Source organism: Takifugu flavidus, chromosome 5 (genome assembly GCF_003711565.1).
Source record: "Takifugu flavidus isolate HTHZ2018 chromosome 5, ASM371156v2, whole genome shotgun sequence".
Lineage (NCBI taxonomy): Eukaryota > Metazoa > Chordata > Actinopteri > Tetraodontiformes > Tetraodontidae > Takifugu > Takifugu flavidus.
Genome location: NC_079524.1, coordinates 13,407,075 through 13,433,414, shown reverse-complemented (window position 1 = coordinate 13,433,414; position 26,340 = coordinate 13,407,075). Strand labels below are relative to the sequence as shown.

The 26,340-nt window shown below is 43.6% G+C and overlaps 2 protein-coding genes across 3 annotated transcripts; both read left to right on the top strand.

Annotated features, from left to right (window-relative positions):
* Nucleotides 1-2,210: 2,210 nt before the first annotated feature.
* Nucleotides 2,211-6,863, top strand: prdm12b (PR domain containing 12b). The gene is made up of 6 exons (XM_057033981.1): nucleotides 2,211-3,112; nucleotides 3,973-4,038; nucleotides 4,158-4,282; nucleotides 4,355-4,510; nucleotides 4,869-4,980; nucleotides 5,495-6,863. Exons 1-6 carry the CDS (start codon nucleotides 2,884-2,886, stop codon nucleotides 5,953-5,955), a joined length of 1,149 nt encoding a protein of 382 aa, XP_056889961.1. The 5' UTR covers nucleotides 2,211-2,883; the 3' UTR covers nucleotides 5,956-6,863.
* Nucleotides 6,864-7,498: 635 nt separating this feature from the next.
* c5 (complement component 5) lies at nucleotides 7,499-25,483 on the top strand. 2 transcript variants are annotated; one of them, XM_057033097.1, is made up of 42 exons: nucleotides 7,499-7,663; nucleotides 8,083-8,278; nucleotides 8,358-8,511; nucleotides 8,670-8,740; nucleotides 8,814-8,911; nucleotides 9,118-9,200; nucleotides 9,274-9,364; nucleotides 9,432-9,540; nucleotides 9,611-9,743; nucleotides 9,823-9,938; nucleotides 10,050-10,238; nucleotides 10,467-10,670; nucleotides 10,743-10,955; nucleotides 11,173-11,322; nucleotides 11,392-11,518; nucleotides 11,589-11,654; nucleotides 12,579-12,770; nucleotides 12,926-13,010; nucleotides 13,087-13,169; nucleotides 13,248-13,387; nucleotides 13,477-13,710; nucleotides 13,873-13,933; nucleotides 14,013-14,102; nucleotides 14,318-14,530; nucleotides 20,313-20,388; nucleotides 20,520-20,679; nucleotides 20,755-20,853; nucleotides 20,929-21,100; nucleotides 21,230-21,354; nucleotides 21,470-21,550; nucleotides 21,853-22,005; nucleotides 22,079-22,141; nucleotides 22,226-22,316; nucleotides 22,397-22,436; nucleotides 22,548-22,650; nucleotides 22,845-22,919; nucleotides 23,035-23,140; nucleotides 23,839-23,922; nucleotides 24,482-24,571; nucleotides 24,655-24,747; nucleotides 25,071-25,209; nucleotides 25,278-25,483. In XM_057033097.1, the coding sequence occupies exons 1-42, from the start codon at nucleotides 7,596-7,598 to the stop codon at nucleotides 25,417-25,419; spliced, it is 5,058 nt and encodes a 1,685-aa protein (XP_056889077.1). In that variant the 5' UTR covers nucleotides 7,499-7,595; the 3' UTR covers nucleotides 25,420-25,483. The 2 variants fall into 2 exon arrangements, with proteins under 2 accessions (XP_056889077.1, XP_056889076.1); XM_057033096.1 differs by having other exon boundaries at nucleotides 20,752-20,853.
* The last annotated feature ends 857 nt before the right edge of the window (nucleotides 25,484-26,340 follow it).

Below are 26,340 nucleotides of genomic sequence, written 5' to 3'. Positions count from 1 at the left end.
GGTCAGTTCCAGAAGAGGGCCCTGATCACAGATCTGAGGGATGCCACCAGAACGTTCTACTTGTTTATCTCAAACCTGAGAAGATTAAAAAACAACTAATATTTTATGATTGATCATCAGATTCACTCAAAAGATTTACCCAATGATGCAAAAATAGGAAGTTTTATTGTGAAAGAGGCAAATGCAGCTGTGTGTTTCAGTCTCTGTGGTCATAAAGTACAGGAAGATGTTCTGTAAGTACAGCTGAACTGTGTGTGAGAGAGAGACCTAATTAAACATTAAAGTGATGGTGATCTGGATCCAGTCCAAATGTTTCCCATGATGCTCAGGGACCAACAAAGGGGAAATCACATGATCCTCAGAGGAGGAAATTCAGAGTTTTGGCAGCAGAAATCACAAACTGGAAACCTTTTTTCCTGGAGCAGAAACCGAGCATGGGGACCTGTTACCTTTAACATCAGTTTCACCTGTTGGTGGGACTCACAACGGAGCCAAGTGTCCGGACACGGGACCGCTCCCGTCTTGTTGTGGCGCCATCACTGAAACGGATCCGAATCAAAGGTCAGCTGACCTTCACAGCGTCAGAGGAATGATGATACTGCTCAGCTGTGGGCCTCTGCCTGATGAAGGTGATGAGGAAGAGTGTGGAGAAGGTTGGACTGCAGCAGCTGACGGCCTGTCTCCTCATGGCTCACAAGCTTTTATCGGGGAATTACTGCGTCTGTCCGGCGCATGAATACTAACGAGGCTGCAAACGCTGCACATAATCTGGTTAGCGGAACAATATCAATGTGCCATTTAGGCTGGTTCCCACTCCGCGCTCCTCTTTTTTTTCTTTTTCTTTTCTTCTTCTCGTCCTCAGGTCAGCCACCAGTCTTCTCCTCTCCTGATGTTTTCACGCGTGCCAGTCACCTGCCGCCCCCGCCCCTGTCCTCCGGAGCCTCAGTGCTCCGCCGGGCCCGTTAAAGCTCATTAAAGCGTGTCCTCATTCAATAAAGACGCGCCTCCATTAAGAAAGTCCCGCTCGCTCCGCGTGCGCGGCGGCTGCAGCCGTGATAGCTGAAGAAAAGCTGAAAAAGGCAGAAAATCCATCTTCATTCACTCTCACCGTTTCACAAACATTTGCTAATCCTTCATTATTCCCGGATTTTCTCTCTTTTCTTCTCTTTCTGAGCGTCGGGACAAAAGCGCGCGGCCTCCGTGTTCTGGCTCCGGGGAGCACAGCGGGAGCCCGCTGAGAATGAAGCCGGCAGAGGAGCGCCCTGAGTCGGCCTGCGGAGCTTCGGAGCTGCCGAGACGAAATCACGTTGATTTAATAATAATAATAATAACAATAATAATAATAATAATAATAATAATAATAATAATAATAATAATAATTGTTAATATATATAACGTATGTAATACTAATTGTAATAAAAATAATAATTGTTGTAATTATAGTTAAATTATATAAATAATTATAGCGATTATTGTTATTGTTGTTTTATGGCTATTGTTGTTATTGCTATTATTATTGTTGTTGTTACTATTATTGATTTTATTATGTGGTCGTCATTATTATTGTTGATTTTAAAAAGAGAAATGAAGGAAAACAAACATTTAATTCAGCTAATTGATTCTGTATAATTTAGACATTCTGCGACAAAATATTTAACTTGATTTATTCTGTGTATGTGCTTGTCTACGCTCGCGCGCGCGTGAGTGCGCCCGTGCGAATGTCTAAATGCTCATAAATGAGGATCAAAGTGGGACACAACAGTAATCGTGTTGAGGAGGAGGAGGAGGATGAAGACAGCAGCTGTTGTCTTGGTGATCTTTCTCTAATCTGTTTTCCTGCTCTGTCACTCACATTCCTCTTCCTCCTTTCCCTCTCTACTCCTCTATTCTCTCTCCTCCTCCTCTTTCCCCCCTCCTCTCTCCTTCTCTCCTCTCCTTCTTCCTCTCCCTCCTCCCTCCTCCTCTCCTCTCTTCTCCCTTCACTCCTCCTCCCCCTTGTCCTCTCTCCTCCTCCTCTCAACTTCTCCACTCTACTACTCACTACTCTCTCCCCCTCTCCTTCCTCCTCCTCCTCTCTACTTCCTCCTCTGTACTCCTCCTCTCTTTTCCTCCTCCTCTCTCCTCCTCTCTTCTCCCTCCTCCTCTCTCTTCCTCCACTCTATTACTCCCTTCTCCCTCCTCTCTACTCCCTCCTCTCTACTCCTCCTCGCTTATCCCTCCTCCTCTCACCTTCTCCACTCTACTACTCCCTCCTCTCTCCTCCTCTCCCGCATCCTCTCTACTTCTCCTCTCTTCTCCCTCCTACTCTCCTCCTTCCTTCTCCCTCCGCCTCCTCTCTACTCCTCTCTCCTCCCCTCTCATCCTCCTCTCTTCTCCCACCTCCTCTCTACTCTCTCTCTCCTCCTCCCCCCTCACATTCCACTACGACAGCTCCATTGATGTCTCATCACCAAATCTTTTATTCAAGTAAAATTTAGATTTCGTTTATTCGACTTCAGTGACATTTATATTTATAGTTTTTTACTGAGTAAAAATATTCCAAAATCAACGAAGCAGTTGAATGAGATTAGAGCGGACCAGCGAGAGGACCCTGTGGTCCCTCTCTCTCCTCTCTTTTACTCTCCCTCTCTCTCCTCTCTCCCCTGATAAGGATCTTCAGGAGGTGATCTCTGCAGATCAGATCAGATTGAAGCTCGTGAACTCTCTCTCTCTCTCTTTTTGTCAAACACTCCATCTTGTTCATCAAACCTTCATCTCTGATCTTTCGTTTTGTGAATAGAACTTTTCAACTTACACCGTTTCTAAGGGTTAGGTTCTTTCGCTCCTCGGCTCCAGGTCCTTCGGCTCTCGGTCCCCCGGCTCCCGGTCCCTCGGGTCACCAACATGGGGTCCGTTTTGCCCGGTTCGTCACTGGGCCTGAAGGCGGCCTTTAAGCCGCAGCCGGCGTCCTCTCTGGCGGACATCATCACCTCGGACATCCTGCACAGCTTCCTGTACGGACGCTGGCGGCACGTGCTGAGCGAACATCAGCAGCACGAGGAGCGCAGCGCGGCCAGCGCGAGCCCCAAGACCGCCTTCACCGCAGAAGTCCTCGCGCAGTCTTTCTCTGGAGGTCAGTGACGTCAAGAAACTGAGCAATCCATCGATAAGCTACAGCAGCGAATTTGAGATTCAGCCAGAAATGTTTTAAATGTGAAAATGTTTCGTCGCTCTTCACAAACGTAAAATATATTAATTAGTCAGAGAAGTGGTTTATAAACTGATTGAACTAATCGCATTGTTTTATTTAAATAGTTCGTGGTAACATTGTACTTTTGTACATTGTACAGGATTTAAAAAAAATATATATATCAAGACTAACAAAACTGATTACATTTTTGATTTCCATTCCTGATCGATCGATCTTGACGTGTTTGCGCGACTCCGAATCTCCACACACCTTTATTAAATCGGCTTTTAATTTCCTGCTGGTGAAGCGCGTTCTGGATTTTTTTTTTTTTACAGAAACAGGAACAATAAAATGCGGCCTTTTGCGTTTTTCCTCATGATTTGGTTAATAAAAGGTTGCTTCGTTTCAGTTCCCCCAAAATTCGTTCAGAATAATTTAGATGAAGGATTCTGGGACGGAACCAACCGAATTATTTTGAGTGTATTTGTTAAAGCCTTAGTGTTCTACTCTACTACCACTTAAATGTGGATTAAATCTTTTTTCTTCTCTACGTCTCTAAATTTTTCGTCTTTTTTCCTTCAAATAATGTGATTTTTGATTTTCTTTCCCTTCTGCGTTTCCTTGTGAATTTAACGCCATGTTTAGGTTTTCAACGTCTCCTCTTTTCCTCCGCTCCTAAGTATTTGACCTCATATTTGTGTGTGTGTGTGTGTGTGTTGTGTGTGTGTGTGTGTGGTGTGTGTGTGTGTGTTGTGTGTGTGTGTGTGTGTGTGTGTTTGTGTGTGTGTGTGTTTTCTCCTCAGAGGTTCAGAAGTTGTCCAGTCTGGTTTTGCCTTCGGAGGTGATCATCGCTCAGAGTTCAGTTCCGGGTCCGTTCGAACATTTTCAATTTGTTACCAATGGAACAAATGTGTATTATTATCAATGATGACGGTGATAGAAGTCTGTCTGTCTGTTTGTCCGTCCGTCCGTCCGTCCCTCCGTCCAGGTGAAGGTTTGGGGATTTTCTCAAAGACGTGGATCAAAGCGGGAACAGAAATGGGTCCCTTCACGGGTCGCCTGATCTCCGCGGATCACATCGATCTGTTCAGAAACAACAACTTAATGTGGGAGGTAACATCATGATGATGTCTGAACCGTCACAACCGCTTCAGCTCAGAAAACCGAGACTTTGCTACATATCAGGTGTTTAACGAAGACGGAAGCGTCAGATACTTTATCGACGCCAGTCAGGAGGACCAGAGGAGCTGGATGACCTACATCAAGTGTGCGAGGAACGAGCAGGAGCAGAACTTGGAGGTGGTCCAGATCGGCAGCAGCATTTTCTACAAAGCTGTGGAGGTCCGTGAATACATCGTGGAAAACACTAACCGTGAACACTAGTCAAATGTGGACATAGAACTAAAGTCTAAAATGAAATTATTGTTTTGAATTTGCCAATTTGATTTTAAGTTTAAAATATTTTAATAATGAAAGTGTACAACTTCAAATGACCTAAAAGTTTTTGTTTTTTTTTAAACCTCTCGTAAAAACAAAGGAGCGGCGTGTCTCTCTGTTGGCTGAAATAGGCACCGTAGATCAGACACACATTTTTTTTTTATAAAATAAATCCGTTTTTCCTTCTAATACATTTTTTAATGTCTAAAATGATTTTTGATTTTTTTTTAAATATTCATTCGGATGTATTCATATTTTCCAGACAATTCCACCAGATCAGGAGCTGCTTGTCTGGTATGGAAACTCCCACAACACCTTCCTGGGAATACCTGGAATTCCAGGAGATGAAGAACAGAACAAGAAAAGCAAGAGCGGTATTGATTATTGATTATAATAGTTGCTGTGCTTCTGATCACACGATCCCTTTATAAATCTGGTGGAGAAACATGTGACAAATACAAGAACAAAGCGTAGAAATGTGAGAATTCAGTCCAGACAAAGAAAGGAAGCAGCTCAGACTGGTGTGAAACCAGTGATCGTCTGGCTGGTCTGACCTCGCTGCTCTGAAAACATTTCAAACGGATCTAGTTGTGAACTGGTTTTAAATCAGTGTGTAGGTGAACATCTTTAATGCCACAGCTGGATCAGGCTGGTTCTACACATCTTTTTAAAAAGAAATTCAGCAACTTTAGCAGTCAAACCAGCCAGTCTGTTTGAAAAACAGCAGTTGTGAGGATCACCAAGCTATTCAAATGCAAAACACAAGATATTTACACAACAGCCACAACCAACACCTGTCACTCAGGTGATTCTTCACTGCGGCCAACAGCCTATCAGCCATTGGGAAAGATTGTATCTTTAGTCTGACACGTCTCTCCCCTTCCTCAGATGAGTTCCACACCTGTGACGGCTCCTCCTCCTCTTCATCTTCATCCAGCCTTGGCCGTATGCGTTGTGTCATCTGTCGCCGTGGATTCAACTCACGCAGCAACCTGCGTTCACACATGCGCATCCACACATTGGACAAACCCTTCGTTTGTCGCTTCTGCAACCGGCGCTTCAGCCAGTCTTCCACTCTGAGGAACCACGTCAGGCTTCACACTGGAGAGCGGCCCTACAAGTGTCACGTGTGTCAGTCGGCCTACTCACAGCTGGCTGGTCTCAGGGCGCACCAGAAGAGCGCCAGACACCGACCAGCTGAGGAAAACGCTGCCACGGCTGCAGGAGGAGCTGCAGGAGTCGTCATCCATAATCCTCACTCTCCTCCTCCTCCTCATCCTCACCCGTCTCAGCTCAGCATGACTCACCACGCCTCACTCGTTCATCACATTCCAGCCATGGTGCTGTGAGACGTCCAGGTCCAAATCCAGGCTGAGATCCCGTCCAGGTCCTCATCTTACTACATGGTCCTGGCGCCGTTATAACACACACCACACACACACACACACACACACACACACACACACACACACACACACACACACACACACACACACACACACACACATTTCTGAAGAGTTGCATGACGTTAGCCTGTTGGTATAAATCAGGAGTGGTCGCAGTGATGATGTCATGATTTTTGTTTGCATGCTGATGTTGTTGTAATGTGTATGTGGAACAGTAGGTGTCGCTGTGGCCCACTGCGATTCAGCTACACTAACAGTGTCGAGTGTGTGCGGCGCCTGAGCTCAGCAAATACTGTGATTTGGGCGCTGTGACAGGAGGTTGAGCCAGATTTTAAAGCTATATTAATGTGACGCAACAGACGTCATGCTAATGACTTGTTAGCATGCTAAAACATACCAAAGTTGTCATCAGAGCCAACGGTCCAGATTCAGCTCACATTTAAGTTCAGATGGTTTGCTCAGATGTCAGAGAAACAACTTTTATTTTGTTGGCCGACTTGGAAAAAATATCGAGTTCTGGATTTAAATGCAATTTGCACACATCATAAAATTAAACAGATATATCTTTGAGGGCTCTTGGCTAAATGTTTATAGCATGATTTAGCAGAAATGTCACTTTGATTCTTGTTGAAATGCTGCAGTTCTGCTGATGTTTATGCCATTGTTCAGAGTTAAGATCATTTTTATCTCTTAGAACATATTTCTTTCATCAACAATAATGTTTGTAAATGTTTGGATGCCTCTGAATTCACTATAATATGATGTTAAATATTCAAAGTAATGACAACTGTAATGATCGGTAAATGTCTCTGTACTTGTATCTACTCTCCAATAAAATATCACCAACCAGGTGTTGTCTGAGGTTGATATTCCATTAATATCGTTTGATTTGCAGATAAATTAAATTTAAATAAAATTTAAAGACGAATGGATTTGTGTCCTTTGCTGTCGAATCTCAACAGGATCATCGCGACCAGAACTTTCCATAGACTTTTCTGCTATTTGGATGAAAATTGTGAAAAATGAAAGAGCCGATCACTCCGAGGCTTAATCTCTGCTGCCACCATGAGGTCAATAGAAGGAATCCAAGGTAGTTTTCTCTGTCAACTGGACAGTTCAGAACTGAAGAAGCCTTCTGGATAGAAGGCGAAACGTCTTCAAGAGAAGAAACCCAGTCCAGTTGACAGAGAAAACTACCTTGGATACAATGACCTGGATGATTGAGAATCTACACAGACATCAATAGAAGGAAGTACAGTTCTGAGGCAGCCCAAGTGACATGTGAGCCTGCAGGGGGCGCCAGCGGGCTAGAGACAACGGCAACAACGTGATGGGCAGCGGATAAGAGAAAGTCCACAGAATTAAGAAAGACTGGAAAACACAGACTGAGTAAACACACCTTTGGGACACACACACACACACACGCACACACACACAGACAAACACACACACAGTGGAAGTTTTTGCTGTGTCATCCAGTTAGAAAGCCCAGATGTTTGTCAATAGTTGATCAGTAACTAACTAAATCAGTGTGTGTTTGTTTCAGGCTGTCTCAGTCAGTTGTGTGTTTTCTCTTTTTCAGGATGAAGGTGTGTGTCCTCCTCCTGTGTGTGTTCTGCCTGTGTTGGAGGACAGAAGCTGATTCCAGATCGTAAGTTTCCAGTCCACAGTAACTCATAAATTATTCTACAAAAATGGTTTTGATTCATTTTTCTGTCAGAGTTTAACAGAATTTCGCAAAAAAATTAAGTTTCATTGTCCAAAAATGTGAACAGAAAACAGAATTGTATTTATTTTAGTTAACTTAGCAACAGGTTTTACACCAGTGCATCCAGCATCGCCGCCGCTGACAGTCCTGTGCTATGATTGGTTCGAGACATGTTAGCCCCCTAAATGTGGGCCAAAGGTTCAAGGTTGTGTGATTTGTTGGCTGGGCGTCACCTATCTGCTGGCATCAGGGTAGAGTTGTCCTGTTGACCTCATGGTGCCACCGCTGCTCTCTGTTCAGTTCAAAGCTCACCATTTTTTTCCATCACTTCCTGTTTACATAACGATGGCTCCACCCCTCAGATATTTGATAACTGCCCCTCTGTCACTGCGGCTGGATGCCATGGAAACGGTTCTGCTGCAGCTGTTTGGCTTCACAAATGAGGTGAGGGTCTATGTGTTCTTGAAGACTTCCATGGCTCCAGATCATGAGGTTCTGGCCCAGGAAGCCATCACCCTCAACACTCAGAACCACCATCAGGCCACCGCCAAAGTCCGGGTCAGACCTAATGACATTAGCCATCTTTACCGTTGTTGTCGTTATTGCCATCAACGTGCAGTGTCCTCTGTCCCTTCAGCTGTACCCAGGTCGACTACCTCGGACCATGAGTCATGTGATTCTTCATGTCCAATCAGCGGAGATTAACCAGCATCTGTCCATCCCCGTCAGTCGCACCAACGGCTTCCTGTTCATCCGTACGGACAAACCAGTCTACACACCACATCAGAGCAGTGAGAGAAACCCCACAATGTACTGCACTAGAACAGCTGAGCCACAGCAGCACAGATGAGACTGTGTGTGTGTGTGTGTGTGTGTGTGTGTGGTGTGTGTGTGTGTGTGTGGTGTGTGTGTGTGTGTGTGTGTGTGTGTGTGTGTGTGTGTGTGTCAGTTAAGGTGAGGGCATTCTCTCTGAATCAAGAGCTGAGGCCAGCCAATCGCAGTGTATTCTTGACCTTCAAGGTTAGTATAATAACCTCCACTAACACATAAATCTGATGTCAGATCAGATCTCAGATTAGCTTCTGCTCTTCAGGATCCGGATCACATAACAGTTGATGTCATCGAGATGACTGATGTCAACAATGGAATACCATCCATGCAGAACCCGTTCAAGATCCCTATCAGACCTAAGTAAGAACTTTACCGATCAGGTTCATCCCCACCCCAGCCTGTTTTATTGTGATTCCATGTTGTTTTTATTGTGATTCCAGGTTGATTTATTGTGATTCCAGATTGTTTTTATTGCAATTCCAACCTGTTTTATTGTGATTCCAACATTTTTGTTGTGAATCCAAGTTGTTTTCTTGTGATTTCAGATTGTTTTATTGTGATTCCAGGTTGGGGATTTGGTCTATTGAAGCATCATACTCTGATGATTTTACCACAACAGCCAGAACAGACTTTGAAGTGAAAGAATACGGTAAAAACACAAATGATGCCAGATAACCTGTTGTTGTGTTATTATTTTACAACTGCTCAAGGTTCTCCAACAGTTCTACCCAGTTTTTCCATCCTGGTGAAACCAGAAAAAAACTACATCAGCTATGGAAGCTTCAAAAATTTTAACTTCAAGGTTTCAGCAAGGTGTGCAAACATGCTAACATCCTCTTAGCTCACACCTCAGCTAAATCTTCACTTTCAACATTCTCAGGTATCTTCATGGTGCTCCAGTGGCTGATGCTGTGGTATTCCTGCGTTATGGATATGTTAGTGGGAAAGATTCTCCAGTTCTCATTCCAAGTTCTGTTTCCAGAGAAAGAGTAAGAAACAGAAACTATGAAAATGATATTTGTTTTTTAGATGTTACAGTTTAGCATATGTGTGTTTCAGTTGTCTTCTATAGGTGAAGTGGACGTGTCTGTTAACATGGAGAAGGTTCTTTCAAAACACAATGGTCCAAAAGACCTGAACGGTCTGGTGGGGAAGTATCTGTACATTGCAGTTCTGGTGCAGGAGGACACAGGTACACAGCAGTACTGCAAGTTAAAGCTGATCACTTTGAGAATATAAACAGTGTTAACCTGCACGACCACATGTCTAAGGTGGGATTAGTCAAGAGGCGGAGTTTGCTACTGTGAAGTTTGTCAAATCACCTTACAGACTGAGTCTGGTGTCCACGCCCCCTTTCATCAAACCTGGACTTCCTTATAACATTCAGGTTCGGAAAGATGACTGTTAGATGTTAGTATTTGGCTAACTGTAATGTTAGCTAGGACTGTCAGCCAAACAGGGAAGTGAACTTTAAAGTGTGATAAATTTCTGGTCTCAGGTTGTTGTGAAAGATCACCTGAACAATCCAGTGAAGAACATTTTGGTTGGCCTGGCCCAACGTCAGCTCTTTAGACAGGGGAAGGACCAAGAAGAGATGCCCTGTCCTGACAGGAGCACCAGTAATTCAAACGGCCTTGCTGTCTTCATCTGTAACGTACCAAATGATGCAGTCAGGACTGTGCTGACGGTGAGGAAGAGTAACCTCTAAACACCTGATGATGCTCGTTACTGTGTCGCTTTTTCTCTCCATGTGTTTCCTTGTTAGTGCCCTTGAACATAGACTTGGAGGAGGTTCCCCCTTTTAGTATAATTCACACATGAAGACCCTCCCTCTCTCTTCCTCTACCTCTGTCCCCCTCCTTCTCTCTCCCCCGCCCTTGTGTTCAATAAACTTTTATTATTTCTGGTTCAACAGTTTGAAACAGCTGATCCAGTCCTCCCAGCAGCCAGTCAGGCCACACTGAATCTTGCAGCCGTCTCCTATCACTCCCCCAACCAGCGCTACCTTTACATTGACCCACCGCTGCCCGGCCATGGGCTGGTCGTGGGAGGCTTTGCCAATATCAAGGTGTATTCGGCCACACCCTCCTACATACCTGTCAGAGCGCTGAGCTTCCTGGTGAGGAAACACAGCTGAAAGTCAGAATGTTTACTGTTTCCATGGTTACTGGTGACATCTTGTTCTCCTCAGGTGCTCTCCAAGGGGAAAGTTGTGGACTTTGGCAGTATAAAGTTTGTATCCAGCGCTGACAATAAACAGACCTTGAGCTTCGAGGTCACACCTTCTATGGTCCCGTCCATCCGCCTGCTGGTCTACTACATCCTGTTTGGGGAGGGGACGTCTGAGCTGGTCGCTGACTCCATATGGCTCGATGTTAGAGACAAATGTGTCAATGGTCTGCAGGTGCGGCCTTAATGTTACGTAAAACGTCATACATCCAGAGTATTATGCTCCAAAATTATGACATTATCAGCACCACATGGACAGAAGCAAAAGTTACATGTCCTTCACTTTGATTTATCCACATGAACTGAACATGTGTAGTGATAACTGAGTCAGTCACTGTAGTTACTGTGTGTATATGTGTGTGTGTGTGTGTGTGTGTGTGTGTGTGTGTCAGACTGATGTGTTATATCGCAGGCAGGAACACAAACCAAAGAGCAACTTGCAGCTTAAAATTGCAGCTAATCAGGATGGTCTTGTGGCTCTGTCAGCAGTTGACTCCGCCCTTTTTACACTACGTCCCAACTATAAGGACCCATTGTCTACGGTAACACGGAGGGATATGATTATGACCTGTATCACATGGAGTTAGTAACAGCCCTATGGTGGTCTACAGGTTCTGAGTCACATTGAACGCACTGACCTGGGCTGTGGTGGAGGGGGTGGCAGAGACAGTGCAGACGTTTTCCGATTAGCCGGACTCACCTTTATAACTAATGCCAATGCGCAAGCATCAACAAGTGGTATGACAGTCAATCAGTCAGTCAGTCACCCACCATACTCTGCTTGATTTACAAGATGACATGTATGCAGGTGAAGTGTGCACAGCCGCCGTACGACCTAAACGAGCTCTGACAGAACAAGAGAAGAAGAAAAAAGGTAAAACATAACAATGACGACTGCTGCACTTTACACTTTAAAATGATAAAAGACAGGTTTGTCGGGTACAGCAAATTCAACAGGTATGAAATGTGTTACCACCATCACAGATATGATATCTGTTTCAGATGGAACAGGTGTTCCAGGTGTGACAGGTATAACAAATGGTTCAGGTGTTTCAGATGTACAGGTGTGATGGATGTCACATGTTTAAAAGGTGTTTCAGGCGTAACAAGTATTTCAGATGTAACAGGTGTTTTGGGTGCTTTAGGTGTAGCAGATGTTTCAGGTGTAGCAAGCATTTCAGATGTAGCAGGCGTTTCAGGTGTAGCAGCTGTTTCAGGTGTAGCAGGCGTTTCAGATGTAGCATGCGTTTCAGGTGTAGCAGCTGTTTCAGATGTAGCAGGCGTTTCAGGTGTAGCAGCTGTTTCAGATGTAGCAGGCGTTTCAAATGTAGCAGGTGTTTCAGGTGTAACAGCTGTTTCAGATGTAGCAGGCGTTTCAGGTGTAGCAGCTGTTTCAGATGTAGCAGGCGTTTCAGATGTAGCAGGCTTTTCAAGTGTAGCAGGCGTTTCAGGTGTAGCAGCTGTTTCAGATGTAGCAGGCATTTCAAATGTAGCACGTGTTTCAGGTGTAACAGCTGTTTCAGATGTAGCAGGCGTTTTAGATGTAGCAGGCGTTTCAGGTGTAGCAGCTGTTTCAGATGTAGCAGGCGTTTCAGATGTAGCAGGCGTTTCAGATGTAGCAGGTGTTTCACTTGTAGCAGGTGTTTCAGCTGTGACAAGTGTGATAGGTGTAACAGGCATTTCAGGTGTTTAAGGTGTAGCAAGCGTTTCAGCTGTGACATGTGGTTCAGGTGTGACATGTGTTTCAGATGTGACACGTATTTAAGGTGTAATAGGTGCAATGTGTTTGTGTAACCAGCTGAGAGTTTCGGTCCGGTGAAAACATGCTGTGAGCATGGGATGAGGTTCATTCCGAAGACGGTGACCTGCCTCCAGTTTGCCAAGCAGAAATTCCAAAGAAACCCTCACTGCAGACATGCCTTCAGAACCTGTTGCGAGTTTGTACAGCAGCATCTGGACCAGGACCAGGACCTGATCTTAGGACGTCATGGTCAGTTGGACAAACACTTTTGTACATTTTCACATGTATGAAAACTGTTGTTTGAATTTGACAGTCTTTACAACCTTTGCTGTTATTAGTGTTGCTCCTCTAGGTTGTTATTGTGGTTATTCTTTTAAAAGTATGGAATGTGATCTGATCTGTAGAGCTGGGGGCAGATTTCGACCAAGCGCCGTCCCTGATCCGGAGCTACTTCCCGGAGAGCTGGATGTGGGAGGTGCAGCGTGTCAGGTATCTATTTTCACCTCCTGATAAACCTTTCTTGAACACAATTCCTGTTGAAGTGGAGTCTGTTCTTCATCTCCAGTCCAGGTCAAACATCCATCTCCAGAACTCTACCGGACTCGCTCACCACCTGGCACATTCAGGCTGTGGGAATGTTCAAGACTGGTGACTTTATACTTCCATCTCTTAGAAAGTGTGAGAGTTTTAGATTGTGTGAGTGAAGCTCTGCGTGGTTCTCCTCAGGGATTTGTGTGGCAGATCCGGTTCAGGTGTCCGTCAGTCTGCCACTCAGTGTTGACATTCCTGTTCCGTATCAGGTGGTCAGAGGAGAGCAGCTGGAGCTGTCGGGTTCTGTCTATAACCAGCAGCCTGACAGCATTACGGTACCATGCACAAGTCTACTATATTTCCCATGATGCTCTTCCATAGTGTTTGAAAAGCCAGGCTTCTTATTCCTCTGCTCTGTTGCCAGTATTGTGTAATGCTGACGGTCGGCCCAGCACTCTGCCTGATGCAGTCACATCCCATTCCCGGGGGGACAGGGCTACACTCTACCAGCTGCAACTGGAAGCCCTTGTTTGCAGGGGGGGTGGGGAAAGTGACCTTCACTGTATTAGGATTGGAGCCTGGAGAACACACATTGACCTTTGTTCTGAAGACACGGCACGGACAAAAGGATGTTGTAGAGAAGAAGCTACGTGTGGTGGTACATACATGATCAACACAAAACATACAAACACATACCAAACATGAGTGGTTCACAGCTGGATTAAATCCACAATTGTTCTTTATTCTCACTAAAGATTGACTGGTTTTGAAAAATAAGGTGTGTTTTATTATTAAAACTACTTGATGGCTCATGTTTCAGCCTGAAGGCATCAAGAGAGAGCTGCTGTCAGGAGGGAGACTCGACCCACAAGGACTCTACGGTATGAGGGCTCACGCTCAAAACTGGGTCATGTAATGTTACAAAACCCTCATCTAGGTTGTACTGTTGTGTCATCATAGGTTCACGGAAGATAACTGTGGAGCTGAAGAACACATTACCATCCAATATGGTTCCCAATACAGTTGTGGAGAGGATGCTAACCATCAATGGTGAGATGATGCTAAGCTAACATTCAAGGTTAATCTTTCAGCGAAGCCAAGGATCAGTAGGGGAATAGTGCAGTGCATCCACAATAAAATGAATAGATGCTGAAGATCTGAGGAAAGTTTGCATCAGCGAGTGATTTACTTTTCTGCAAGTAACCTTCAAATGAAGTCCATTCTGTCCCATGTGGCCTGTGAGGTTAACGCTAACCCTGACACAGGTGAAGTTCTGGATGATATCACCTCAGTGGTACACAGCCCAGATGGCCTTCGACAGCTTGTCAACCTGCCGGCGGGGTCAGCGGAGGCAGAGCTTGGCATACTCTTCCTACAGGTTCAGCTGTATCATTACCTGGAGACATCAAGAAACTGGAAAGTTCTGGGAGCTGACATCAGGAAGAGTTCAGCAGATCTGAGGGAGAAGATCAGACAAGGTAAGATGCTAAACTGAAACACGTCATGTTTATTTCACCCCTAAAATTATAGCACCTGAAGCCACCATCAGGCCCACATTAAAGACTTCAGCTGAGGGTAGATTATACATCCATGCATCTTAGCCCATAGTTACAGGTAAATTACCCTTAAATTTGACAATATAAGTTAGCATCAGATACACACATACACCTAAGAAAGTTCAACAAATGTACATTTAAAGTGATCAATGTGCTCAAAATCATACCGCTAGGGGTTGTGGCCTTAAGGAATTCCACTGCAAGGTTGAGTGGATGCTGGTGCGATATGCTGCTAATGCTCACCGATAACGTCTAAGTTATTGATAAAAAAATTTCAGGCACTTTCATGCCAACTAAGGTGAGTCCCAACAGGTTTATTTCCATAAATCGGGAAAATCATGAGAAGAGTAACAACAATCAAACAGCAGAGAAGGTGCTGGCTAACACTTTAGGGGGTATCCTATCAGGACCTGCTGCTTTGGTGGCATCTACCTTTTCAATCGGCTTCATACCTTTCCACACATTCTTCAAGTCATTCTTCTTAAAATGGTTTTTACCTGTATTTCTCCAGATTCATTTGCTTTATTTATGCACCATTTTCAACAAATCTTTGTTCCTTTTAACAAAGAGAAGCAGTTTTGGTACATCTTGACCCGTTTCTCGGAGACAATGGTCGAAAAATGTATTTATCCGCAAACAGACCCAGTAGATCCACTAATGTCTGTTGCAGCATTATCTTAATAACTCTACACCACGTTCCAAATTATTATGCAAATCATTTTTTCTATGATTTGTATAAATAGTCAATGATATTTAGATATTGACATAGATATTTTGCTTGGGGATGCTCCAAAGCTTGCAGTTATGCATGAACCTTCTCCTTGGCCACCTCTAAACAATGCTCACAAGCAGAAATGTCTGCAGTGGGTGCAGAGACATATGAAGACTAATTTTCAAACAGTCTTGTTCACTGATGAGTGCTGTGCAACTCTGGATGGATGGAGAAGTGGATGGTTGGTGAATGGCCACCATGTCCCAACAAGGCTGCAACGTCAGCAAGGAAGTTGCAGATTCATGTTTTGGGCCAGAATCATAGGGAGAGAGCTCGTTGGCTGTTTCTGGGTCCCTTCATACATCATCTTCATACATGACAATGCACTGTCTCATGCTGCGAGGAATACCACTGCCTCATTAGCTATTGGCATAAAAGGAGAGAAACTCATGGTGTGGCCCCAATCCTCCCCTGACCTCAACACTATTGAGAACCTTTGGAGCATCCTCAAGCAAAAGATCTATGACATCCTGCAAAGAAATTCAAGCAGAAACTCTCCAAAAAATCAGAAGTTCAATGGATGCAAGAATTAAGCTGCGATTAAATGAGGGCTCCTATGTTAAAATGCAACTTGACCTGTTAGGTGATTTTGATTGAAATAGCTTTTGATTTTTGTAAATATGACCTCCTCATGCTGCAAATTCAACAAATGACCATTTTCACTTCTTTCCAATCTCTAAAATGTTTTGAAACTCTGCTGTGTGTAATAATTTGGAGCAGTACATTTTAAATATTTGGTTTTTGAAATAATGACAATAACATTCAATTTATACTCTAACATTTCAAATCAAATCAATCTTTATTTATATAGCATCTTTTACAATCAAAATTGCCTCAAGGCGCTTTACAGAATCCCAGGGCCTAACCCCCAACAAGCAAGAGTGGCAAGGAAAAACTCCCCTTTAACAGGAAGAAACCTTGAGCAGGACCAGGCTCATGTAGGGGGACCCTCCTGCTGATGGTCGGCTGGGTAGAAAGAGAGGAGAAGGGGAGAGGACAGGTAGAGGAGAGAATAGGTAGGAGAGGAGAGGAGAGGAGAGGAGAGGAGAGGAGAGGAGAGGAGAGGAGAGGAGAAGAAACAATGACCCATTGGGGTGACAGAGGCCTGTCAGGTGATCATGTTTCTGGACCCTGGCAGCCTTGGCCTATAACAGCATAGCTAAGATGTTAACCTAATGATTAGATGACCCCCTAAGTATGATAATTTGTCTGTCTAGGATAATAACTGAAACTACAGAGTTAGTAACAATAAGCTTTTTCAAAGAGGTAGCTTTAAAGCCTAATTTTAAAAGTGGAGATGGAGTCATCCTCCCGTACCTGGACTGGGAGCTGGTTCCATAGCAGGGGGGCTGGTAGCTAAATGCTCGGCCCCCCATTCTACTCCTAGAGACTCTGGGAACCACAAGTAGACCAGCATTCTGAGAGCAGAGCAGTCTATTGCGCTGGTAAGGTGTCACTAGCTCCTCCAGGTAGGATGGAGCTAGGCCTCTGAGGACCTTGTAGGTCAGAAGAACTGTTTTAAAAATTATTCTAAATTTAATGGGCAGCCAATGAAGAGACACCAGTATTTATGTAGTTATGTGATCTCTTTTGTCAATACCTGTCAGAACTCTGGCTGCAGCATTTTAGATCACCTGGAGGTTTTTTAAAGAGTTGTTTGGACACCCCGATAATAAAGAATTACAATATTCCAGCCTGGAAGTAACAAATGCATGGACTAACTTTTCAGCATCATGCCGTGTCAGTAGCTTTCTGATCCTTGTGATGTTCCTCAGGTGAAAAAAGGCACTTCTAGAGACTATTTTATTGTGGGAGTTGAAGGAGAGATTTTGATCAAAAGTTACTCCAAGAATCCTCACAGAGAGACTAGATGCTAAGAAGATGCCATCTAGAGTGATCATGTGATCTAATCTATCCCTGAGAGGTTCAGGACCAAACACCATGACTTCAGTTTTTCCTGAGTTAAGGAGAAGGAAATTTGAAAACATCCAAGATTTTATGTCTTTAAGACAGGTCTGAAGCTTCACTAACTTCTCTGTCTCCTCTGGTTTCATGGACAAATATAGCTGAGTGTCATCAGCATAACAATGAAAATGTATCCCATGCTGCTGAATAATGTTTCCTAAGGGAAGCATGTACAAGGTGAAAAGGATTGGTCCGAGTACAGAACCTTGTGGGACTCCATGGCTAACCCTACTGTATGAAGAGGGAACGCATGGACATGAGCAAAATGGTATCTATCAGATAAATATGATCTAAACCAGTCTAGTGCTGTCCCTTTAATCCCAATCATATGTTCCAGTCTATGTAACAGGATGCTGTGATCAACTGTATCAAAAGCAGCACTGAGGTCCTGCAGAACCAGCATAGAAACCAGTCCATGATCTGAAGCTATAAGAAGATCGTTAGTAACTTTAAGTAATGCTATTTCTGTCCTGTGATGAGCTCTAAAGCCTGACTGAAACATCTCCAACAGGCAGTTTCTCTGCAGGTGCTCCAGTAACTGAGTCACCACAACCTCCTCAAGAAATTTAGAGATAAAAGAAAGGTTGGATATCGGCCTATAGTTTGCTAACACATCAGGATCCAGTGATGGTTTTTTAAGCAACGGCTTAATCACTGCCACCTTGTAGGACCAGGGTACATAACCTGTCACTGAAGAACAATTAATCCGGTCCAGGATAGAACTGCCTATCAATGGTAAAACATCCTTCAACAGGTGTGTTGGGATGGGATCTAAAAGACACGTGGTGAGACATGAAGTCTTCACCACTAAGGGAAGAAGGGATATGTGGATCTAAAACACTGATTCATGGTTAATTTGGCCACAGTGCTGAAAAGAAATCCGGGGTTATGGTATTCTTGTTTTCTTCAATTTAAGAAGAAAGTTATCCTTTTTTTTCTGCCAGACAGTCTTTCCAGGCTACCGGTACATGATAGCTATCCATTTTACAAGAATACCACTTCCTTTCTAGTCTGCGCACTTTCTGCTTGAGGGTACGGATATGTGAATTATACCACGGGGCACACCTCCTCTGATTTACTCTTTTCTTTTTCAGGGGGGCAACAGAATTAAGCGTGATTCTTAGTGAGGTTGCTGCACCTTCAGCAATAGAGTCAACCTCTGCAGGGCTAAGATTATAATGAATGATCCCTAGGGAAACACACAGCGGTCCTGGGATTAGCACAGGGATCGCTTCCTTAAACTTAGCTACAGCATTATCTGAAAGACATCTGCTATAGTAAGACTGTGCTCTGAGCATAGAAGAATCCTTAATCATAAATGTAAAAGTGATCAATGAATGATCTGACAGGAGTGGGTTCTGAGGGAACACTGACACATGTTCTATCTCAACACCATAAGTCAGAACTAGATCTAGGGTGAGTTGGTTGGTTTATCTGCTGGAGGAAACCAACTGACTCAAGTAATGAAATGAAGCCATTTCTAAAGCTCTCATTTATTACATCTACATGGATGTTAAAGTCTCCAATGATAATGACTTCAAGTTTTGAAAGCTATGCTGACTGTCATTTACATTTCTAAATAAGAAATTCTGTCAAATTTTGCTAACTCTTCTTTTTATCATTCTATTCCTGATGCTGTTTAAACCTAGTTATGTCCACATATTTGTGTTAGCCTTTAAAAAAATAATCTTGTTTAGTTTTTGTCTATGTTTTAATTACGGTAATATTTTAGAAATAACATACTTTTGTAATAATGTTACCAGAAATTGACACAATTCATTATTCAGTAGTATGATCTTTATATTCAAGAGCGAAGCCAGTACGCAACAGTGCATATATCTTAACTCTTATCTCATGTGTTTGATAGCCATTTGTCATGCTCGGAGCAAAAATCTATGGCTGCACATGAGTAGAACCACAAGGTAGCCCATTTAGTTAGGTAGCAAAATTTGACAGAACACCAACTTTGCATAAGCCTCAGAGGGACAGATGTGCATCCTTGACTTTGGTGTAATAGTAGTCTAGTATCATACCCCCCCAAAATCCATCAAGCTCAACTAGTTGGTGTTTCACTTCAACCTTCCTGATCTGGATTGCAAAAAACAAGACACTTAGTTCATCCATTTAATTCCAGATTGGCTTCACACTGCCCAGGATCAAGGACGGAAAAAATATCTCTGTGATATAAGTGTCTTTAAAACTCCCCCAGATTTATCTCTTCTGCACCTTCTTTTCTCTTTTGGGAACTCTGCCAAGATGCCCGTTTAACTCCTTTGTTGTTCCAGGGAAGCTCGGATGTCTTTCAAATTCTCAAAGTCAAACAATCCCTCCCACCCCCTCATTAACACAGTGGACAAACTGAGAAGCAGCTTCAGCAACAGACTCCTGCAGCCTCGCTGCTCTAAGGAACGGTACAGGAAGTCATTCCTGCCGTCCGCCATCAAACTCTAGAATTCATCCCTCTCTGTCAGAGCTGAGTTCTCTTGACTGGACCATTCAATCACAATATTTGTTTAATGTTTATGTTGCAATTTTATTTCTATATTATTCTATATTTATCTAAATATGCTTATAATTTATTCTTGTCCACGTTCTAATCTTATTTGTGTTTTATTTATTCTGTTTCTATACTTTGTAAATACAGTTATATTCCTCCATGTGTAGGCTGCTACTGCAATTCAATTTCCCTATGGGGATGAATAAAGTAAATCTTGAATCTTGAATCTTGAATCACAGCTTTCCAAAGTCTGTTGTCGGTCCATGCAGAGCAGCAGCACTTGTCATGTCTGTGTAACAGCTAAACAAAGCACATTATAAGCATAGTTCCATGGAGGACAGTGGTCTGCCACAGACAGGTAACACACACAACAACCGGCATGAAGGCTGACCCTGTATGTGTGTGTGTGTGTTTGTGTGCGTGTGTGTGTGCGTGCGTGCGTGCATGTGTTTGTGTGTGTGTATGTGCAGGTCTGGTCAGTGTCAGCTCATTCAGAGGTGGAGACTCAAGCTACAGCATGTGGATTGGTAGAGAACCAAGCACCTGGTCAGAACCATCTAATCATCCATCTTCATAATCAGATATTTTCAGTCTCTACAAGTTGCTATAGTTACTGCAACTACTTGCCATCAGGGGTAAATTACAGATTGACACCCATGCTGTGTCTCTCTCCTCAGGCTGACAGCACTGGTGGTGAAAATTATGGCTCTGCTGGAGTCAGTGGCTCCTGTGGACCACCAGGGTCTGTCGGACTCTGTGGCCTGGCTGATTCGTAATTGTCAGCAGCCTGATGGCTCCTTTACTGACAAATCCTCCTTTAGACCCAACAAAATAGTGGTGAGTTCCTCCTCCTGCTCCTCGTCGCCTTTCACCACTGGGACGTTAACACTGTTGTTCTGTAATTGACAGCAGGCAGCAGGGGCCACCGACCAGTCAGTCTTCCTCACAGCATTCGTATTAGTTGCACTGCACAAAGCAACAAACATCAATGACCCCATCCTGCAGCTACGAGTGAGGCCTCATCTCTGTTTCATTTAAGTTACCCCACCTCCTCTTCTTCCTGTAACTCACTGTCTTTGCACTCAGTTCCATGACAACAGCATGAGATCTGCAGCAGACTACATCTCCCAGCATGCTCCAGGTGTGAAGAGTGTGTACGTGCGTGCAGTGGCGACATACGCTTTGACGCTTCATGACCCCAGTAGCATGGCGGCATCCACACTGATCAGCAGTCTGGAGAATCTGGCTCTAGAAAAAGGTTAGAACCTCCCTCAGAAATTCATGACATGATGGTTGTGCTCATGCTCAGAAAGAGTCACCCTTCCCTCAGAAGCACCATGTCCTTGAGCAGTAAAACTCCAGGGCTCCACTTTCATGCAATGTGCAGGTCACCCTGCTGAGCTCAGGTACTGGCAAGAGTCCAGTCGGACAACTGATTGGCTAAAACCAGACCAGACCAGCGGAGTGACGGTGGAGACGACAGCCTATGTTCTACTGACTGTCTTAATTAAGGTGATGTCACTTCCTGTCCCATATTTAACACAAAGTGTGTATCAGGTTTATGAAAATTACAACCAGATACATGGTTATTGTTGATTGATTATTGGTGGCATTTGTTGATTTTAAGGGACGGATCCGATATGCCAACCCGGTGTTGACCTGGCTGACCCAGGACCACCACTATGGAGGGGCGTTTTACTCTGGACAGGTACCAGTCAGATTTGCACTGGTTGATGACAGAAGAGCGGGCTGGTTTGACTGACTGTTCTGCTCCTCGTCTTCTGTGTTTTTGACACCTTTTTCTCCACTTTAGTTTCTTTATGTTGTGATGCAGGCTGACTTCATAACTAACGTCCAGGAAGTGACCAAATCCATCTGCTGTGACTGCTGCAGCTGACTCTGGATTGACTTTTTGATGCTATGATGACATCAGTTATTGACTGTTGATGATATTGTTGTATTCCTGTGCACTAACTGCCTGGTCTCTCTCTGTGTTTCTCTGCTTCTCAGGATACAGCCTTGACTCTAGAGGTCCTCACTGAGTACAGTAGAGTAGTCCCTCGAGCTGTCCTCAGTCAGGACATTATCATCCGTTACAGCAGGAGGGGCCTGCTGGGAGAAATCCAGCTCAGCCAGAGCCGCCCTGTGGCCACACCCATCCAGGTGGGATGATGTAGATGGAGGCAGAGACTGAGCTTTTTCCTGCATGTCATGTAAACATATCTGTTCTCCTCAGGTGACCAAGGATGACAACATTATCGTGACCACAGGTTATGGGACGGGTGTGTCCAATGTGAAAGTGGGTGTGGTTAATGTAATGTAATATAAGTGTCAAAAATATGTTCCTGAATTCCCTGTAACTGGGTAATTGTCTTTGTTGTAGTTGAAGACGGTTTACTATGAGACCACAGCATCCTCGGAGACGTGTAACTTTGATGTGACTGTTGAGATGGGCTCCCCTGATATGTCCAACAGTTAGTATTTAACCCAAATCTAGCCACACAACACTGGTTGACAGTGAGATTGAGTGATTGGTGTGTCTTCACCTCCTCAGATCCCAGGATGACTTCTCCTCAGCTGGTTGCCTGTGCAAAGTAAGAATACCTTTGATTTCAGAAGGAATTACTCACTCATTACAGCCCATGTTCAAAAGAACCTTGGTTTGTTAGATGAACGTCCAACTCAAGGGTCTCTGTGAATTGCAGGTATAAACCCCCCCCCAATGAGCTACTCACTGAGTCCAGTCTGACCGTGATGAAGATCCAGCTTCCATCAGGTGTGGAACCTTATCTGGATGATCTGAGACAGGTGAAGCTCTTACTTTGTCATGTTGACACATAGAGGGGTAGGAAGGAGGTCCTGCCCCCCAGTGAATGGACGGTTGTTCTAGCCTTAGGAAGGTGGGTTACCCAACCCCCACCACTTCTCTGCCTAACTCTAACCCTCAAACTCACACAGCTGACTGTGTGATGACCTCATTTTTCAAACTGCTATTTTCCCAGTTCAGAGACATGATGGAGCCACTCATCTCCCACTATGAGCTGCAGGGAGACATGGTGGTCATCCAGATGGACATGGTGAGTCAGTAATGTCACATGTGAAGCTGCTGCAGGTCATGACATGTTGACCTACACCAGCTCATTTTTGTAAGTCATTGTTCTGGTTGGTGGTCACTTCCTGTCTGGTTTCTAGGTTCCCGCAGATGTCTTCCTGTGTGTGGGCTTTCGGGTCAGGAACAGGTTTGCTGTGACTGGACCCAGTGTGTCTTTCCTCAGCATCTATGAGCCTCAGGATAAAGGTGAATGTACAGTAACTGCTATTTTGCATCCTGGGAAATGTAGTTTATTTAATATTACAAAAAACCGCATAGTTTTGAATGATCCAAAGACAATTGACAGCAAAATTTGAGGAAATGACCTCTGTGAATATTTTAACATTTTGGGATAGGGTTGACAAAACAAAAAATCAGGATCCTCTGAATCTTTTTTAGTTTGACTTGTTTCTATTTAACCTATAAATGTGTCTTTCTGTTTAGAAGTTTGGAAATATTGAGGTTTGGAACAAACTTGTAAAGTTAATCAGATGCTTTATGAAAACAAAATCAGCTGTTTGTCATTTGTGGAATCAATGACGCCAACACTTCAGAGGTCATCTCCTGTCCGTTCTGTTGAACTATATAAGAAGAGAATTTATAATCATCAACTGGCTGAAAAAAACTGCTTCATTTGAAATAAATGGTCTCAGAAGCTGCTGGCTAAAGATTTGAGTAATCCAAAATAGGTTAATATTAAATATCTTATTTAATAAACTGGACAAGAATTACAAAGTTGAATGTCAGAAACAAATACTTCAGTGGTGTCAGTTGTTAACTTTAATTTTCAGTTGATCTTTATTTACATAGCATCTGTTACAATCTGCAACTCCTCACTCATTCAAAATTCAGTCATTTCCAGAAAGAGAAAGAAGCTAAATTATTCATGCTTCTCTTCTGGACAGGAAGTATGTGCACCAAACAGTTCTCCTACCAGGAGCAAAAGCTGCAGCGTCTCTGTGTGGCTGAACAGTGTCAGTGCATGGCAGGTAAGAGCAGACTTCTGATTGGCTAAACATTGGGCCATCATTACATGTTGATGATTATTTCGAGAAAATTAATTTGATGATCACCTTTCAACAATATGAATCAGATGTAGTTATACAAATAATTATCACATATACTGAACCTGTCACATCAGGGGGCATTGGGAAGCACCCAGGGGGCATTTGGGGGTGAAAAGTACCATATTGCTCATGGCAACAGTTATAAACTGGTCCAGTAAATGAGTAGGCAACCTTCTGATCACACCTTTACCTGGAACCTGGAGACCACCTCAATGTTTTGAACTGGTATCAATAACCAATATTCAGCTGTTACTGGTGCCTTTTAGCACCCAGTACAGGACCTTTAGCAGGAAAATCCAGTTCAGAGCTTTGATGGAAAAAACATCCATAATGTAAAGTTATGTGACCTAAAGTGATATTTGTTCATTGTAACAATTTAAACCTCCATCCTTCCTTGTCATGGTGATATAATCAGTATAACGAAAAGTTTTCCAAACATTTGACATTCAAAATTAACAGACCAAATGACATTGTTGCTTAGCTGCCTGTGCGACCTACAGAGGAAACGTGGATGTGACCATGACAGCAGCCGTGCGCACAACCGAGACCTGCCGGCCTCACATCAAATATGGTGAGAATGCTTGACATGTATGTGACATGTGTTTCAACAGCAGGGACCTCATTCCTAATGTATCTAATTGTGTTTTTCTGCAGCCTATAAGGTGACAGTGAAGTCTTCAGCAGCAGAAGGAGACTTTATGACCTACACAGCCACTGTGGTTGAAGTCCTCAAGAACACAGATAAAGGTCAAATATGTCCACAACAGACTTATATAGTATATATTTGGTCAAATATCACAACCAACTCACCTTCTCACTGAGCTTACACCACGTACGTAGTTGCAGTTACTATCCTAGACAGACAAATTATCACATTTAGGGGGTCGTCTAATTATTGGGTTAACATCTTAGTTATGCTGCTATAGGCCGAGTCTGCCGGCTTGTAGGGGGTCTGATAGTTTGCCAAAAATTGCCTGATTGTTGTTAGCTTTAGCATCAGTCTGTGATTATGAACTAAAATTTAAATGTTTATTGTGATGACATGTCTTATCGTCATGTTTGTCTTGTAGAGTTTGAAGCGCTGAGTTCAGGTACACAAGTAGAGCTGGTGAAAAAGGCCACCTGCAGATCTGTTGAGGTTCAGAACAACAAACAGTATCTGGTGATGGGATCCAGTGGCTCAGAGATTACACTGAACCACAGTTTCAAGTAAGTTCTTCTCCTGATTCTCTTACTTCGTCTCCTTCTTCTTGTCTGACTTCCTGTGTGGTGTCCAGGTATCGTTTCCCCCTGGACTCAGAGGCGCTGGTGGAGATGTGGCCCACAGATTGCAGTTCTCCTGAGTGTTTAGACTACATTTCCCAGCTGGATGAGTTTGCCCTTGACCTGCAGTTGATGAGTTGCCCTGGGAGCTCCTAGGTTCCAGAAAAGTGTTTAATTCTTCTGTTATTTTTGATCTGCTAATAAAGACCAGATAACACCAGTGTGTGTTCAGATATTGTCCTTCAAAGGTTCATATTCATGATGTCATCAGAGAAGAGAACAGAGAACACCAGATGGACTATGAATGGTGTTGGTCATGATGATCCTAATCCTTTATTGTTCTTCTATTTTAAACACAATTTAAGCACTACTTCATTGAAATGCTTCATCTACACATCAAAAAAATAAAACACAAACGAATGTCATGATCATCATGTGACAATTATGTTAATCATGTATAATCATGATTAGGATGGTCTTGATAATGAGGATGATGGTGATGATGATGAAGGTGATGATGATGACGGTGGTGGTGGTGATGATGATGGTGGTGATAATGATGAAGATGGTAGTGGTGGTGATGATGATGATGGTATTGGTAATGATGGTGGTGATGATGATGATCATGATGGTGGTGGTGATGATGGCAGTCATCCAAGTTGTCAGATGGCATTGCTCCAGTCAGCAGGGATGTCGTTGACAGTGCTCATGTCTTCCTCAAGCTGTAGTAACCAAGGCTAAAGAGTATGGTGGTAGCTCCTCCCAGGAGGTAGAGTTATCTGGAATTTTGCCTTGGCTCCTCCAGGTGTGTGAGCATGCGGTGTGAGTGTGAGGTTTAAATAGTATAAAAAGTATTAATTCAGCTCTTATGTCATGTCTGATTTCAAAATCAAATCAGAACTAAAACATTACATCAGAGTTCCCCAATCTTTTACCTGTGACCACAGTCCCCCATCAGAGAGACTGTGGTCAGTTTGTAACAGAAAAAGTGTGACGATCATAGGGATGCCTAAACGGAAAAATGTATTGTTTTACAGACAGCCACACACAACCAAATAACCCAGAAAAAATGCCAGG